Below are 15,283 nucleotides of genomic sequence, written 5' to 3' on the forward strand. Positions count from 1 at the left end.
GTCCCCCAGACTGGCCCTTGCTTCCCTGTGAACGAGACGCACCCCGGACCCTCCTGGTCCGCACCAGACGCCATCTTTGTTCCACCACGTGGCTTGCACTTGCCAAGGCCTGTTGACCAGATCGACGATCCAACACCGCCAACAGCAGCAGACTACGTGGGCCAGCTCGTGCCTCCTGCTCCTTACTTACCTAGTCAGTAGCATAGTCCCAGCGATCCTCCAGCCTCTCGATCTTCTTACAGTACTTTCTTTCCTCGCATTCCATTGTTCTTAGTATATGGTTTGTTGTGCCCCTAGGGCACCATTGTAAATCGTACGACTTGAGTGTATTTTTCCGAAGAGTTTGTCATGTGCTTAGCCCTCTGACCTCATAAAGAGTTCAGAGGTGTTGTTAGTTAATAAATACTTGTTTATTTTCATAACTACCTGTGTGGTGTCCTTTCATGTGGTATTCAAGCGGTTATATGTGGTAAAACAGCTGGCTTCCCATGCCAATAGAGTTTAGCCTAACAACCAATCACCATAAGGGTTGTTTGGACTGATACAAGGTGATCACTAGAACTAGTCAACATCATATATCAGGCCAACTTCTCACAACGTCCATGAATGAGGCGAACCTGACAGGATCCGTTTGGGAAAATTTGGGAAAGTCAAGGATGAGCTTAGTGCAGCTGGGAATGGCATCATACTAAGAGGGTCACGCATCGTCATACCACAAAGTCTCCATGAACGAGCAACCACTCTCTCACATGAAGGTCATCAATGCACTGGGAGGATGAAATCAAGGATGAGAGAGAAGGTTTGGTTCCCTGGCCTTGAGGAAAGCGTAGAGTCCGTTGTGGGGAACTGCAGAGCGTATCAACTCACAGGCGGCCCGAAGCCCCAGCTACAGTAATAACGAAGGATACTGCTCCATCACCGTGGTCCTGGGTGAGCCTAGACTTTGCGAGTTTCTCAGACAGAAGAGTAACAGCTGTCCTTATTGACAGTTACACCAAATATCCCATCGTAGAGGTCCTACCATCCACCGCATTCACCCATTTACAACCTGTCCTGGAAAAATCGTTTGCGTTGTTTGGCCTGCCACAAGTACTCAAAACCGACAATGACCCACAATTCCAGGGCAACAAATTCAAGGAATTTCTGGAATGGTTAGGAGTGAAAGATCAGCGCATTACTCCCCAGTGGCCACAAGCCAATGGTGAGGCAGAAAGTTTCATGTGGACGGCTAACAAGATACTGCGGATAGCAGTGGCGGAACAGATGGACCCGGAGGTTGCGCTACAGCAATTCTTGAGAGAATACTGCAGCACACCTCATTGCACCATGCAACGATCTCCATGGTCACTAATGCTGACTGGAGCCCGGCGTCATATGCTTCCCATGGCGGACAACTGGAAGCCAACACCGTATGATCTGCAGATCCGGAAACTGACCAATGACAAAGCGAGTCACAGACGGAGGGCCCAAGCTCGGGCACTAGCCCCAGGATGCTCTGTCCTCATAAGAAATTGTTGAGGTGGGGGAAAGTTCCGAACCCCCTATGAACAAGGTCGTAGGACTGTGAGATGAACCCGATGGAACGCCATCACCATTGAGTGAGGCGGAGAAGTAGTCATGCAGAACATCTTGTGGTTTAAGAGGGTTCCTGATGGCGGGGCGCAAGGGCTGGAGCAATCGAGGAGTGAAGAACCTATGTTTGAAACGGTAGGACCCAACTCTGATAATGGCCAGCCTTCGAGTCCCACAACATCAACACCATACGTTGGGCTTAAGCCAGAAATCCCGTTGAGCAGTATGGAACCAGTAACACATAAAAAGACCCAAAGCAGCCGTCAACATCAGTACAACCTCAGACCCAATCCCAGGCAGAATCTGAGACTTTGTGATTTTGCATGCTAAGTAAATTGGAACGTTTTCTGTTAAGGAACCGATATGGGGTGTAGCGGTCTAGTCTTTCCCTGCAATCACCAGCGCGGAGGAGACCCCGGAAGCACCCACACACATTGTATCACTCTCTGGCCAGGCATGGTCCCTTATTGCAGCGCAGTGCCAGTCATTAACCTAGGCCCCCACATTTACATCGGCCACGCCCCTTTGAGAGAATCCCCCCCTTGCCCGTTTTTTCTTGCCACTTAAATCCCTGTTTATATCTACAGAGCTCAATGACTTGCTCGTACTAACGTGGTTTGGCACATGATTTCCTTTTTTTTTTTTAAGTTGATGCCCACCCTAGAGTAAAAGGACTCTTTTTGTAACTAATCATTAATTCCAGGCATCCTCTCCCTTTCACACTTGTAATAAGTTTAGCAAGTCACGCCTTAGCCCCAGGCCATTGTTGCATTGGCTAACCAATCAGCAGGCAGCATCCTTCTGCAGAACACTGTCCGCTCTTGTTCGATCCCTCGGCTGACTGCAAGCCTCGTCATATGGTCACACAGCACATGACCGCGGCCTCACGTCCCATCGGGCGTCGGCACGGATCACAACGCGTTGCAATCCTTTGGTTTCAAGTTGGGCGTATCTGCGATCAAGGTTTGGGCTCGCGCAGACAGTGATCACATGAAGAGCACATGCTTTCAGTCGGGTTTTTCTGAGACACAGCCATTGTCAGCCAGCCAGCCAGCCAATAGCAACATGACCTTTCGCTCTCATTAGTTGTGTGTAAAAATGAGGGCCAATACAGGGCACAGATGCAAGGACGTGAGTAGCAGCTCTCTGCTGTTCCAATGTTTTAAACGAACACCCAGTAGTATTCTGGGACTTGTCGTCCCATATGACGGGACAATTAATGTACAAGATCACAAATTGGCCAAAAAGATGACTGGCTGGTGAGGTGCCACGTGACAGGGAGTCAGATTGCAGAATTGAGAAGGTCAAGGTTGATCAATAATCATGCCAAAAATAAACATAAATAAAATAATTACATGTTGCGTACTTTCTTGCTTAAAGCTTTTGCATCAGTGTGTGAATCCAGGCAGACTTTCGCTGCGCACCGTGAAAACAAACACTTCGGTATCATTTTCTTAGGACCTTCCCCGGTGCAGTGTGCATATGCAGGAGTATGCCATGCCCAGAGTAGACACTCTACTTTAAGAGAATCCCCGTGACAGCGGACCCAACTTGACCCCTGTGAATGCAACTCGACCTCTACAGGTCTGCCACATACTTCTGAAGGGGCGTGTATTCAATAGACACCACTGTGTTAACTTTACACCTGGAATGCAGCGGGGACGCTAACATCCGAGCTAATATTAGCAACTCGTTACTACTTTTTTACGCCAGTTCTATAGACCAGCAAACGCCCGAGACCTGCTATTAAACTCACGACTCCTCTGTTACGTCAGTAATCGCAATGATGATTTGCGGTTGCACGTATAGACTAGTTCAATTTGTAGAAACCGCATACAACTAGTAACACTTTGACACTTCCTTTGAGGCAATGCATCGAATTGTATTCACCACTGTGGTGGTACACAATTCACTTTCCCACTTAAATTAAGTTTTTTTGTAACAGAGGGCGTTCTTTTACTGTACAGAGAAATACAAACCAGCGTTACAAACTTTTACACAAACTTTCGCGATCACACTTTTTCCTGACAGCTTCTGACGATAAACAAGGTGCATGATGACCTATGGAGGATATACAATAAAATATAACATTGACGAATATACTGCAGAGACCCCTATCTACATGTGACAGGCACATTAAAAGTAACTTCCCCATCACTAGAGTCTAAAATCCAAACAACAGACCCCATCGGCGTATTTCTCAAGAGTTCCAGCCTTTGCAGGTATTTTTCACATCGACTTAGGGAAGCATGCAGAAAAAGTGAAGACTGTGTCTAAACGGGTTCTAGAAGGGCAACTCTCGGTGGAGAATTCTCCGATCACTTACCGGCAATGTCCCACAGCTGCAGTCGCACCACGGTTTCTGGGTTCCAGTTCAGCACCTTCAAGGCGAAGTCGACCCCGATGGTGGCCCGGTAGTGCGGGGAGAAGTTCTGGTGCACGTAGCGCTTGATGATGCTGGTTTTGCCCACCCCGAGGTCCCCGATCACCAGGATCTTGTAGAGGTGCTCTTTGTCGTGGCCCTGCATCTTAGCTCCTGGTCGTCCGGCAGACTGAGTATGGTGGAACCCTGCCAGGGTCAGGAGGAATTAATGAGGGGGAGGGGAGGAGGGCAGAGAAGGCAGGAGGGAGAGAGAGGCCCAGGGAGGGAGAGAGCATGGAAGTAAACGAGAGACCCCCTCTGGAAGTAGAGGGAAACTCTCGAAGGAATCAGTACAGGAAAAATAAGCGACAGTTCTCAAACTTCTAACACACAATACTTTCTCATTAGGGCAACTTTCATTTTCTATAAACAAGTTCAATTCTCCGTCCCGGGAGGTCACAAGGTGGCCCGTTCCAGAAAAAGAATCCAGTGGCACGAACCATTTTTTGTTCTAAATAAAATTGAGGAAACGTGTTCCTGGCAGGAAAGCTTTTTATTGCCATGCCTAGTTTAATGTATCTTTTTTAGAGTGTTTTATAAAGTGCGCACATGACCCAGGGGTATCAGAGCGCTGTACATAGGGTAGAATAAAACAAGATGAAAGGTATAGACACAGATACCTCTAGAGTAAAGAGCCGCATTGGGCTGTTGCAACAAATATCATAATTATAAAAACATCAGTCCATTAAAATTCCGTTAGTTTTCATAGCTCTAGCGGCTTCGTGGTGGGTATTTGCTGGTGCTCTGAAACTATTCAGAACCACATACCGAGAGGATCAGAGTGTTTGAGGGTTCTCCAATAAACGACCTGCCTCTTACCAATCCACAGGTTGCTGGCATTGAGACGATCCTTGTGCCCTGTCTCTCCGAAAGATATGCCAGGAATCTATTCATTAGGATCTTTTTTTACCTCTTTTTTTAAAGAAGTGATCTATGGATTTGAGCGTACCTTGGGTGGTAAGGCATTCCAGAACCTTGGCGCAGCTCCAGAGAAGGATCGTGTGCAAGGTTTTTGCTTTCTGAATCTAGGAGGTTCCAGCCTGAGAGAGTTAGCGCTTCTTAGGTAGCGGCTGCCACTGGATATTCAAATCTTTTCTGCCAGGTAACTTGGTTCTTTAAAATGAAATAATTTGTGTTTGAGGCAGGTAATTTGCAGTTGAGCTCTTGCTTTAAGGGGAAGCCAGTGTAGATACTAAAACAAGAGGGTGATGTGGTCAAAGCGTCTAGTTCCTGTTACCAGTCTCGCTGCCGCATTAAGAGTCATTTTGAGTGGAGCTGATCTCGTTTTGGGTAGTCTGACAGTGTCGCTGCACCGTATTCTAGTCTGGAGACCACAAGTGCTTTTACTGCTTGTTTGAAGTCTGAAGGTGGTAGAGATGGTTTCAGTTTTTCATTATTTTGAGTTGGAAAGTTGCACTGCGTGTGGTCGCACTGATGTGAGCTCTCATATTTAGAATGTTCTCCAGTGTTCTTCAAAGGGATTTCGCGGAATCAATGATAGTAGGTGTGCAATTGAGTGCGTCTCGGTGCTTGAGGCAACCATGGACGAGTGAGGAGCTGTTTGGTGGGGAGAAAAGAAGGAATTCGTTTTTTCAGAAAGTTACGTTTGAGGTTGTTTTGAGAGAGCCAGCACTGGGTTTTGGCTAAAGTGTTATTACGTTGAATGACGTTGTCTAGGGAGGATATCTTCAAGAATAGTTGCATATCGTCTGCGTAAATGTGGTATACAATGTTCGACTGAATCTTGAACATAGTGGCATAGGACAGGAATGTTGCTTATGGGTTCAGCATCGGCCAGATTACCTATCATTTCACCAGCGCAGTGCATTTGCAGAACAGCTGGTCGGTGCAAAAACAAAGCTTGCATTGACTACCCAATACATTCACATTTCTAGACTAGTCAGCTTTTAGGTTCGGCAGTAGCCAAGACCTTATGCTTTTAATAAAATACATGTATAATTTAATTGCTTATACAGTGAAGGGAATTTGGTTACTGGTTTAGGGGCGCAGGACCCTACTCAAGCAGCAACCACACTTCTTGTCAGATGAAACACCAGCAAACCCCAAATTAACCCGTACTTAACTGTCTGGTAGGTTGGCACAAAAGCAGTCAGGTTTCACTTAGAGGCAAAGTGTAAAGTATTATGCAGCACTTCAAACACTAATAAAGTGAAAACACCATACAAGAAAAATCCCACAATAATTAAAAAAAATAGAGTAACATTTAATAAATTATTTGAGCATAACAACAAAAATTCCCTCAGTAGAACCAGAGATATGCAATTTTTAAGATTTAGGGTGAGTATAGTGCCTAAAATCATAATGCAGGACTCACGGTTATCTGGTCGCGCGACACGAAATGAAAGTCACAAGTTCAGATAAATTGCAATGGAGTATGGGAGGGATACAGGAACAGGTTAGTCCAGCTGAAAGAGATACCTCCAAAAGACCAGCGCAAAGAGTTCAGTTCACGGTGGAAGGGGTCACAAAGAGCAGGGAGAGCATCCTGAATGAGCATTGTTGTGGTGCGAAGGCCAGGCGCTGTAACCCGAAAAATACTGTCTGGCATTGTGGATGGTCGTTGCTGGTCACTGTGGGGTGTCGATGCTCTAGCGCGAAGTGCAGAACTGGTGTAGCGGGTGTTGCTGGTGTTGCTGTGGCGCAAAGAGTCAGGTTTACCCAACCTTCGCATAGGCAGGCAGCATAGCATAAGAGGAAAGATCTTGGCACATTAGCGTGTGTGAAGAGAAATCTTAGGGATTTCTCCTTCTCTTGGAGAGAGAGCTTGGCTGATGTCACACCAAGGTCCAGGACTTGAGGAACACTTCTTGAGGATTAGGAACTCACTCCAGCAAAGACCAGCAAGGCTCAGGAAGTTCCAGTTGCAGTTACAGGCAGCAGGTCAGCTGGGCAGATGCAGAAAAGCCTCTGGAGCTTGTTATGATGAAGGGTGCAGGTTCAGTCTTCCGTCTCAGAAAGTAGGCAGCAGGCAGTAAGGAAGTAGAGTAGTAGGGCAGCCGAGTAACAGTCCTTCAGGCAGCAGAGCACCACATCAGTCCTTCGTCTGCAGTATCCACAGGTCAAGAGGTGTACTGAAGAATTGGGTCTGCTCGTCTGGTGTCAGCGTTTAAGGAGAAGTTGCTGCAAGTTTCCACCTCCAGAGGTGCTTGCAATTTCCTACCTCACTGCTCTGACCCCACTTGATTTGGGAATACAAAAAACTAGTGTCAAATACTTTGTGAGAATGCTTAGGCAGAGCCATTGTGATTTTCAAGTGTGGTAGCTAACATCTTTGCCCCCTATCCAGTCAGAGATGGCATATCCTGCCAACACCTACTCCCTCTTTGTTTCGCTGCCTGGGAGCATTACACAAAGACCAACTGCCAGTAACACTGAGTCATGTGACCCAGGATACAGGCTGCAGGCACCAAAGAGTTACAACAAGAAAATGCCAGCCTTCTAAAAGTTCTACCAAATACAGGGTCCAGCTCAGGAAGTCAGTTAGGCTGAGCTTCCTTTGAAAAACACAAATACATCAACACCAAACCTGACTAAACTTTTCAAAGTCTAATTAATCCATACACGCTATACTAAATAAAAGCGATCAATGTTTAATCTTTTTTTTGCAACATTATACAAACACTTTCATTTTTTGGTATTTTTGTCAGATATAAAAGACGAAGTACAGAATTACATCACAAATGTTCTTCCCACCCACCAACAACAATTCTTGCAAAACAGGGGATACAAACTGAAATAAATTGTGACAAATACATAACTGATACACAACACAAAAAACAATTACTGCAATACACCAACAGATCAGTTCATCTATTTACAAAGTCCAAAGCAAAAACCAAAGAAAAAAAAAAGGGGTTATGATTACACCTTTAAACAATTCAATAAATTCAACTGTTCTTCTTTGTGGACAGTGTACCTCTGCCAACGTGACTGGTAAAACCAAGCAAGTATCCTTTGCAAAAACCATTTGTTGAATACCTGGATTTTGAAGCCACACTGTGTTTTAAACTGATGATTATGACAGAATGTGCACAAACAATGGTCAACTTGTTTCGAATCCACTATAACATCCTTTATAGGGTTCTCCTCAGACACAGAACTGATATCCACTCAGGTGGTTTGGAACATGGACATTAAAGTGCAGGTAGTATTTGGTTTACAAAAAAGAGGACACTTCGGAATACAATCTCCAAATGCCTTCCGACTCAGCGTGAAGGAAATAAATGAATTTATTAACAATCCTCTCAGTTTTTGCTCTTTTGTCGGTGTTCGCTCCGCTGATTGCTTTTATTAAGTATAGGGTAAATGAAATAATTAGACTTTCAAAGGTTTAGTCAGCTTTGTTATTAGTGTATTTGTGTAACTTTCTAACGTGGCCTTTTCAGAATTGTGACGTAAAATCCGGATTTACCATGAAAGAGAGTTTTAAATTACAAATCTTCAGACACCAATCTCAGCATTTCTACCTCTTCCCAAGTGAAAGTTATCACTTATTAATTGTAATATGGTAACCCAATGTTATCCTATGCTGAGGTAGGCCTCACAGTAGCAAAAAACTAACTTGTGAGGTTTTCATTACCGGGACATGTAAAACTTAAGAGTACATGTCTAACTTTTTAAATACACTGCACCTTGCCCCATAGACTAAGTATGGCCTACCCTAGGAGGTGACATGTATTAAAAAGGAATTGTTTTGGCAGGTCGTATTGGCGGCTGAAAACTGCTCACACAGACTTCAGTGGTAGGTCCTGAGACATGTATAAAATGCTACTTAAGTGGGGGGCACAATAAGTGCTGCAGGCCTGCTGGTAGAATTTAATTTACAGGTCCCGAGTACATGTACTATCACTTTATTAGGGAGGTACAAGTGAATTAAATGTGCCAACTGGGTGTAGGCCAATGTCAGTATGCTTTAAAGAGAGAGGGCACAAGCACTTCAGCAATTGTTAGCAGTGGTAAAGTGTGCAGAGTCCTATGGCAGCAAAAACAAAGTCAGCAATAACAGGAGGATTGAAGGCATAAGGTTGGAGGAAACCATGCTAAGGATGTCAGTTCTAACAGGGGGTATTTAAGCAAATCGTCTTTAGCTATTGGTTTATTATTGTCATTCACATGTTCCTCTGTCCATTACACAATATAGATACTGGGGCAACGGGTCAGCCCACTTTACTTATTGGCTAACATCACTGTGAGGGACCTCATTCTTCCCTTTCATAAGAAGCACATCCACACAAAATAGTTTACTAGAGTGCCAAGCAGTACTATCGCAATGTGTGCTTTTTGAGACCAAAAATATTTTTGCATTCAGCCAATACATTTTTAGATTGCTGTGAGCCCGTCAGCTTCCTCAACAATGAAGGTTTGCAAAAACTATGTCAAAAAAATATAATCACACAGGCAAGTTCACCAGAAGGTGAGAAGCAGAGCCTCCACAAGAGCAGGGCCTTTATTCTTGTCCCTAGAAAGGAAGAAACAGGCAGCACTCTGTATCATGAAGGAAAAGGTAACATAGTATGTCACATTTACCAGAAGGTGTATAATTGGATCTGGGCCACAAGCAGGTCTGTGAGATAAATACACACTTATGTGACCACTGGTGCATTTCAAAAGTTGCAATGATTCCAAACTATGAGAAAGAAAACGTCAAATTGCTAATGTAGTCTGTCAATGTCATTGTCTATTGTAGCACCCCAAAATTCTTCTGTATAAAATATACAACCGTATTGGGAACATAGTTATGGAATTCAACATCTACTATCCACAAAGAACTGCAATATACACACAACTTTAGACAGTCTTAATTTCCATTTCTTTCCGAAAAGAGGCCAAAGTTTGGCGGAGTAACTTACCTTGTGCCCTCTTTCTGCCCCCAAAATGCATTCAAACATAATTATATATGTATGAGTTATTTGCGTTGTGTGAAGAGCAGTGAGTGCCGCACAGGGTCAAAAGTTAACATACCATCAAGAGTAATTGGAGTGGTAGAGGTTTTGAGACTAGAAGTGGCCTCTTCCATTTAAAAAGACATTATCTGGATTCAATGCACGGGGCATGAGTATTCATTACATACTTGAAAAAGTATTAAGTAAAAGTTCTGGATTGCCTGCCATGCACAACAACAGTGGTTCCTGACTTGTGGTCCGGGGACACCTGCAGGACCATAAAGCTTACCCAGGGCGTCCATGACTGTTTAGAAAATCAAATATTATTAACAGATTAATAACGTGTATATAAATAAAGAAGTAACATTTTACATTGAAGACTTAAAACCATAAATGGTCTCTAAATGTGAAGGAATTGGAAATTGGAGGATAAAAATAAGTTGGTAGCGTCAGATTGATATATTGGACAGTGCAAGTGTGTCAAACAGAATATATTATCGCTGATGAGTTGTCTTTATAGAATTTAGAATAGCTCCAACCTACTCATTGAAATTAAAAGTACAATTGTTTTATATTTAGTAAGTAAAAAAATATTTCATCATTTGTGTATTGTTTTGTGGTTGACAACATCAAAATTCTTTAGGCCGTGGCCCCAGTCTTCCAGTAATGACTCAGTGGGGGTCCCCAGATGCAAATAATTATTCAGTTGTGGTGGCGGTGGGTGGCACAAATTCCAGTAATATTTAACTAGGGGTCTACAGAAGTGAAAAGGTTAAGAACGACTGCACTTCAACATTTTCCTCATTTGCAAGTCTAGGTAATAGAAGGCGTAGTTTGGATAATCCATTCAGATATTTCAGATTATATCCTTAGACCAGTGTGTGCCTTAGTCGAGTATTATTTATTCTGGTGTTTTATAGGCCCTGTTCAAAAAGGGAGGGCTTTAGAAGGAACCAAGGGGCATATTATCAAGGGGGTTCATCTCCGCTTTTTTGGCTTTAAAAGCCAAGAAAGCGGAGATAAAATTATCTCCCTATTACCTAGCTGTCACTAACACCAATTAGCGACAGCTAGTAGGAGATAGCGACCATCTTGGGCCCCACTTTGCATGACAGTGATATTTATCACTAATGACATGCAAAGTGGGCGTGCCAAGATGTTAGCGACTGGAAACAGTCGCTAACATCGCTATCTCCTATTACCAACTTTTGGAGATATTCACGCTAAGCACGAATATCTCCAAAAGCTAACACCTGCCCTGAGCAGTTCTTAGCCATGTTATCCAATGGGAGGTGGATAACATGGCTAAGAGCATTAGCTCGGTAATGCATGAATATCGATGACTTTTCAGCGATATTCATGCATTGCAGCAATTTTTATCGCATTTGCGATAAACCTTGGTAATACCAAGGTTTATTTGCGGTAAAAATCGCTGCAGTTCAGCGGTAAATTTTTGTCTCTAACCAAGCAATAGTGATAATTATCGCTATTGCTTGGTAATATGCCCCAAAATGCCTTGTGAAGGGTAGAGAGACCCCTCCTAGATGGAAGGAGAAGGGATACATACTCCCAATGACATAACTCACATACAAAAAACGGGTATGCACTCACTGTAATTAAACACGTTAGAAAGAGGTGGAAAGTAAGTAACTGATTTGTTACCGCCTAGAAGAGGTGGGAAGAGGAGAAAGATTCTTTTTTATGTATAAACCTCACCTACTCTAATAGTGGCATGCTTCATCATCAGTTTCACCCAGACTCCTAAAGGTCAGGGTTGGCTCAACCGTATTCCAGGGAGCCCTTAAAAACCAGTAGACTTACTGTTCTTAGGGGGATTTTTTTTAGCATTAAGATAAAACTCCCTAGTTCACCACTGGTATCCCTTTATTAGTGGGGTGAACAGGGATAGTAAAAACAAGAATGAGAGGGGCAATCCAGATGTTGTTGTCCTATGACCCTAAGCTCCAAGTGCCAACATGTTTCTGTCCTACTCTATTGGCCCATATGGGTTCTGGGCATTAGTCAGGGTGTTACTAGAGAAGTGATCCCCCAGTAGCCTCACGATATTTCCATACATGAACATGCAGTGCCGGAGTGTTAGCCCTGGCGTGAAACAACCTGCTACTGCAGATAGCAGGTGGTAAAAAGATAGTACTTGCTGTTCTTTGGGTGATTAACCTGTGGACAGATGTATTATGAAAAAGATGGAAAAGAAATCAGTTCAATCTCCACACTCTTGATTTCCACACAACCCGAACTCTCAGGTGGCGGGATTGACAGTAATTAAATATGTACATCTTGCATAAGCCTACTTGTCATTTCCATACGTTGTAGTTCACATATCTACTGATAATATTATATATCCGTGATCCTGAACCCTTAGTAAGAGACCAAGGTCTCATTCAAGCCATGATTATGGGTTAGGTACACAATTACCGGTTATCCTAGTAGTAAATTCATTCATCCTTCAAATTGGTTTATTTAAAAGCACAACAACATAATTGTATATATATACATCTGTAGAAGGGGGGGGTGTAGGTGGAAGCATGTTGCCCCTATGATTTATGTAGGTGCTTCGTAATACATGAGGAGGTAAGTGACAATGTGCAAGCTTAATAATCCAATCCGTATATACACAGTTATATTGTTACCTACCCCAATCTTCGAAAATAATTACTTGTCAGAGGGCGGCGGGGGGAAGGATCTGTAGTCACACTCTGTTAGTGGAAAAGTGTGTGTAGGCATATATAGATATACACACGCCAGGAGTGAGGAGGGAGAAGAAAAACACAAAATACAAGGAGTCAATATCTCCGCTGGCACGTTGTGTGTTGCTGAGAGTAAACAGCATAGGTTAACATTACTAGTACAAGGACGCATCGTAGTGCGGTCTCTAGTTCACCCTCCTCTTCAGACTCGCAGTCTGCTCCCCTCACTAGTGTGGAGAGCATTTGGATACGCTGGGGCAGATTTATGAGTTCTGGTGCATCTCTGCAAATCAGCAGGGATGCGCCAGAACTGATGCGTCACGCAATTGCCTCCTTGCGGCACCACAGATGTGCCGCATTTACAATGCGGCGCACCATGGTGCAAGGAAGGGCAGATGCATGACGCATCTTGTGGTGTACGGGCGGCGCATTGCTGGAGTAGCGTCGCAAGTGCGACGCAACTCCTGCAATGTACAGAGGCCACCCATACATAACGTGGTGCATCACTCCTTATGCCTGCTTCAAGCAGGCGTAAGGATTTGACGCAGCAGCGTCGTAAAACTGACTCAGTGAAATCTTGTAGATTTCACTGCGTCCGTTTTACGGGGCTTTCCTATGTGGGAACGCCCACCTTGCGACAGAACGCCCACATGAAACCTGACGTAGGTTCCATGTGGCGCAGGGCTTTACCATGTGACGCATCTGCCTAGATGTGTCACGTTGTAAATAGGTCGCAGGGATGCGCCACATTTACGTGTCGTTGCGTCACGCAATGGCGGCGTAAACGTGGCGCAAGTCTGACATAAATCTGCCCGCTGTGAATTAAACATCTTTTTCCTGGAGTCTGCCACTGTAGAGGTCATGTGACGCACGCAGTGTGAGTTCACAAACGTGACCCCAACAGGGCCGGACTGGCTACCGGGCGGTTGTGTGTGCTGCCGAGCTGGGGGCTGATTTCTCTGCAGTGGGGGCTGATTTTGTTGATGGGGACCTGCGTGCGTTTTGAAATAAAAAAAGCAAAACGAATTTTGTTCAGCACACGCAGGTCCCCATCAACGAAATCAGCCCCCAGCTCGGCAGCACACACAACCACCCGGTAGCCACTCCGGCCCTGGAAACAACCCTTAGCCCACATGAAACAAGCAGGACACACAAGGCATGGACCACAAGACGTTCCGGTTTCAAATTCAAAGAAGCGCTTTATTGGATTCACGGCACATCACATCATGTTGCACAAGCCAGTGCCTACCATGACGCGTTTCAACCATAAGGCACATGGTCTTGATCACATGACACACTGCCAAAATGACATTGTTAAATAGTGCAACTTAACTCCATCCATAGTGCAAAAAAACAAAACTACGGCTCATAGACATAGTCAAAAGACTGTAGGGTAAATGCAAAGACTAGTGTCAAATGAAAAGACTAATATCAACATCACACACAATTGCAATAATGTATTAATAAATACAAACATAATGTCCCCAAAATAAAAAGGCGCCATACGTATGAGTCAGAGAAAAAATTCAGAGATAAAAATCACTACATGAATGCACACAAGGCTGGTAAAGGAACATAATGTCATAATTTAATAAAGGTATTAGATAAAGTGCAAGTGCATAATTCTCTAGAGTGCAAGTGCAAAGAAAATCACCACATGAAAGGTACAATGACCCTAATCACAGTGGTTAAGCACGTAGTAGTAAAACATCTCTAAAAACTCTGAAATAAATATGTTAAAACATAGTAAACCAAAAAAGGACATAATTATTGCACAAGATATTGTACGAAGTAATTGGAAGCCCCATATTAAAGCAGTCGATCAATATGTACATAAAGTGTAAATACAATCTGCTCCCTGGAACAGATGAGCCCACCCTGACCTTTAGGAGTCAGGGTGAACCCGATGATGAAGCATGCCACTATTAGAGTGGTTGAGGGTTATATATTAAAAAGAGGCTTTCTCCTCTTGCCGCCTCTTCTAGGAAGAAAACAAATCAGTTACTTACTTTCCACCTCTTTCTAGCATGTTTAATTTCAGTGAGTACCCGTGAGTCAGTGGAGATCATGGAGTTGTTGGGTGATATGGTGGTGCTGTGGGATATTGAGGGTTAGTCTGGCTGTGGTGTTCTGGTCGGTCTGGAGTTTGCACAGAAGTTTTTGTTGATTCAGACTTAGAGAGCGTTGCCGTAGACCAGTCTACTGATAATGAGGGCACGAGTGACCGTTTTCCTGGCATCGAAGGGGATCCACTTAAATGATTTATGTAGTATACTGAGGGTGTTGAAACATGCGGAGGAGACGGAGTTGATCTGGTGATTCATAGTGAGCGATGAGTCCAGTATGATGCTGAAGTTATGTGCATGGTATGTCGGAGTAGGTGGTTTTCTGAGGGCGGGGGGCCTCCAGGTGTCGTTTCATGTGGAGTGGTTGGAGCTGAGGACAAGGAGTTCTGTTTTCTCTGAGTAAAGTTTCAGGAAGCTGTTCTTCATCCAGGTGGTGACGGCTTTCATACCTTCTTGGAAGTTGTACCCAGTGATGTTTAGTTCCTTGGTGAGGGAGAGGATGAGCTAGATGTCATCGGCATAGGAGACAATGTTGAGCCTGTGGTTTCTGATGATGGTTGCGATGGGGGCCTTATAGATTTTGAAGAGAGTGGGGCTGAAGGATGATCTTTG

The 15,283-nt window shown here is 44.1% G+C and overlaps 1 protein-coding gene across 1 annotated transcript in view; it reads right to left on the reverse strand.

Moving 5' to 3' along the window:
* Positions 1–4,139, reverse strand: part of RAB38 (RAB38, member RAS oncogene family) — a 298,863-nt gene extending 294,724 nt beyond the window's left edge. The window contains exon 1 of the mRNA XM_086933980.1: positions 3,899–4,139. Coding sequence (XP_086790106.1) covers positions 3,899–4,100 — 202 coding nt within the window. The 5' untranslated portion in view covers positions 4,101–4,139. The remainder of the gene's footprint in view (positions 1–3,898) is intronic.
* Positions 4,140–15,283: the final 11,144 nt, after the last annotated feature.

This window comes from Lissotriton vulgaris, chromosome 8 (genome assembly GCF_964263255.1).
Source record: "Lissotriton vulgaris chromosome 8, aLisVul1.2, whole genome shotgun sequence".
NCBI classification, from domain to species: Eukaryota; Metazoa; Chordata; class Amphibia; order Caudata; family Salamandridae; genus Lissotriton; species Lissotriton vulgaris.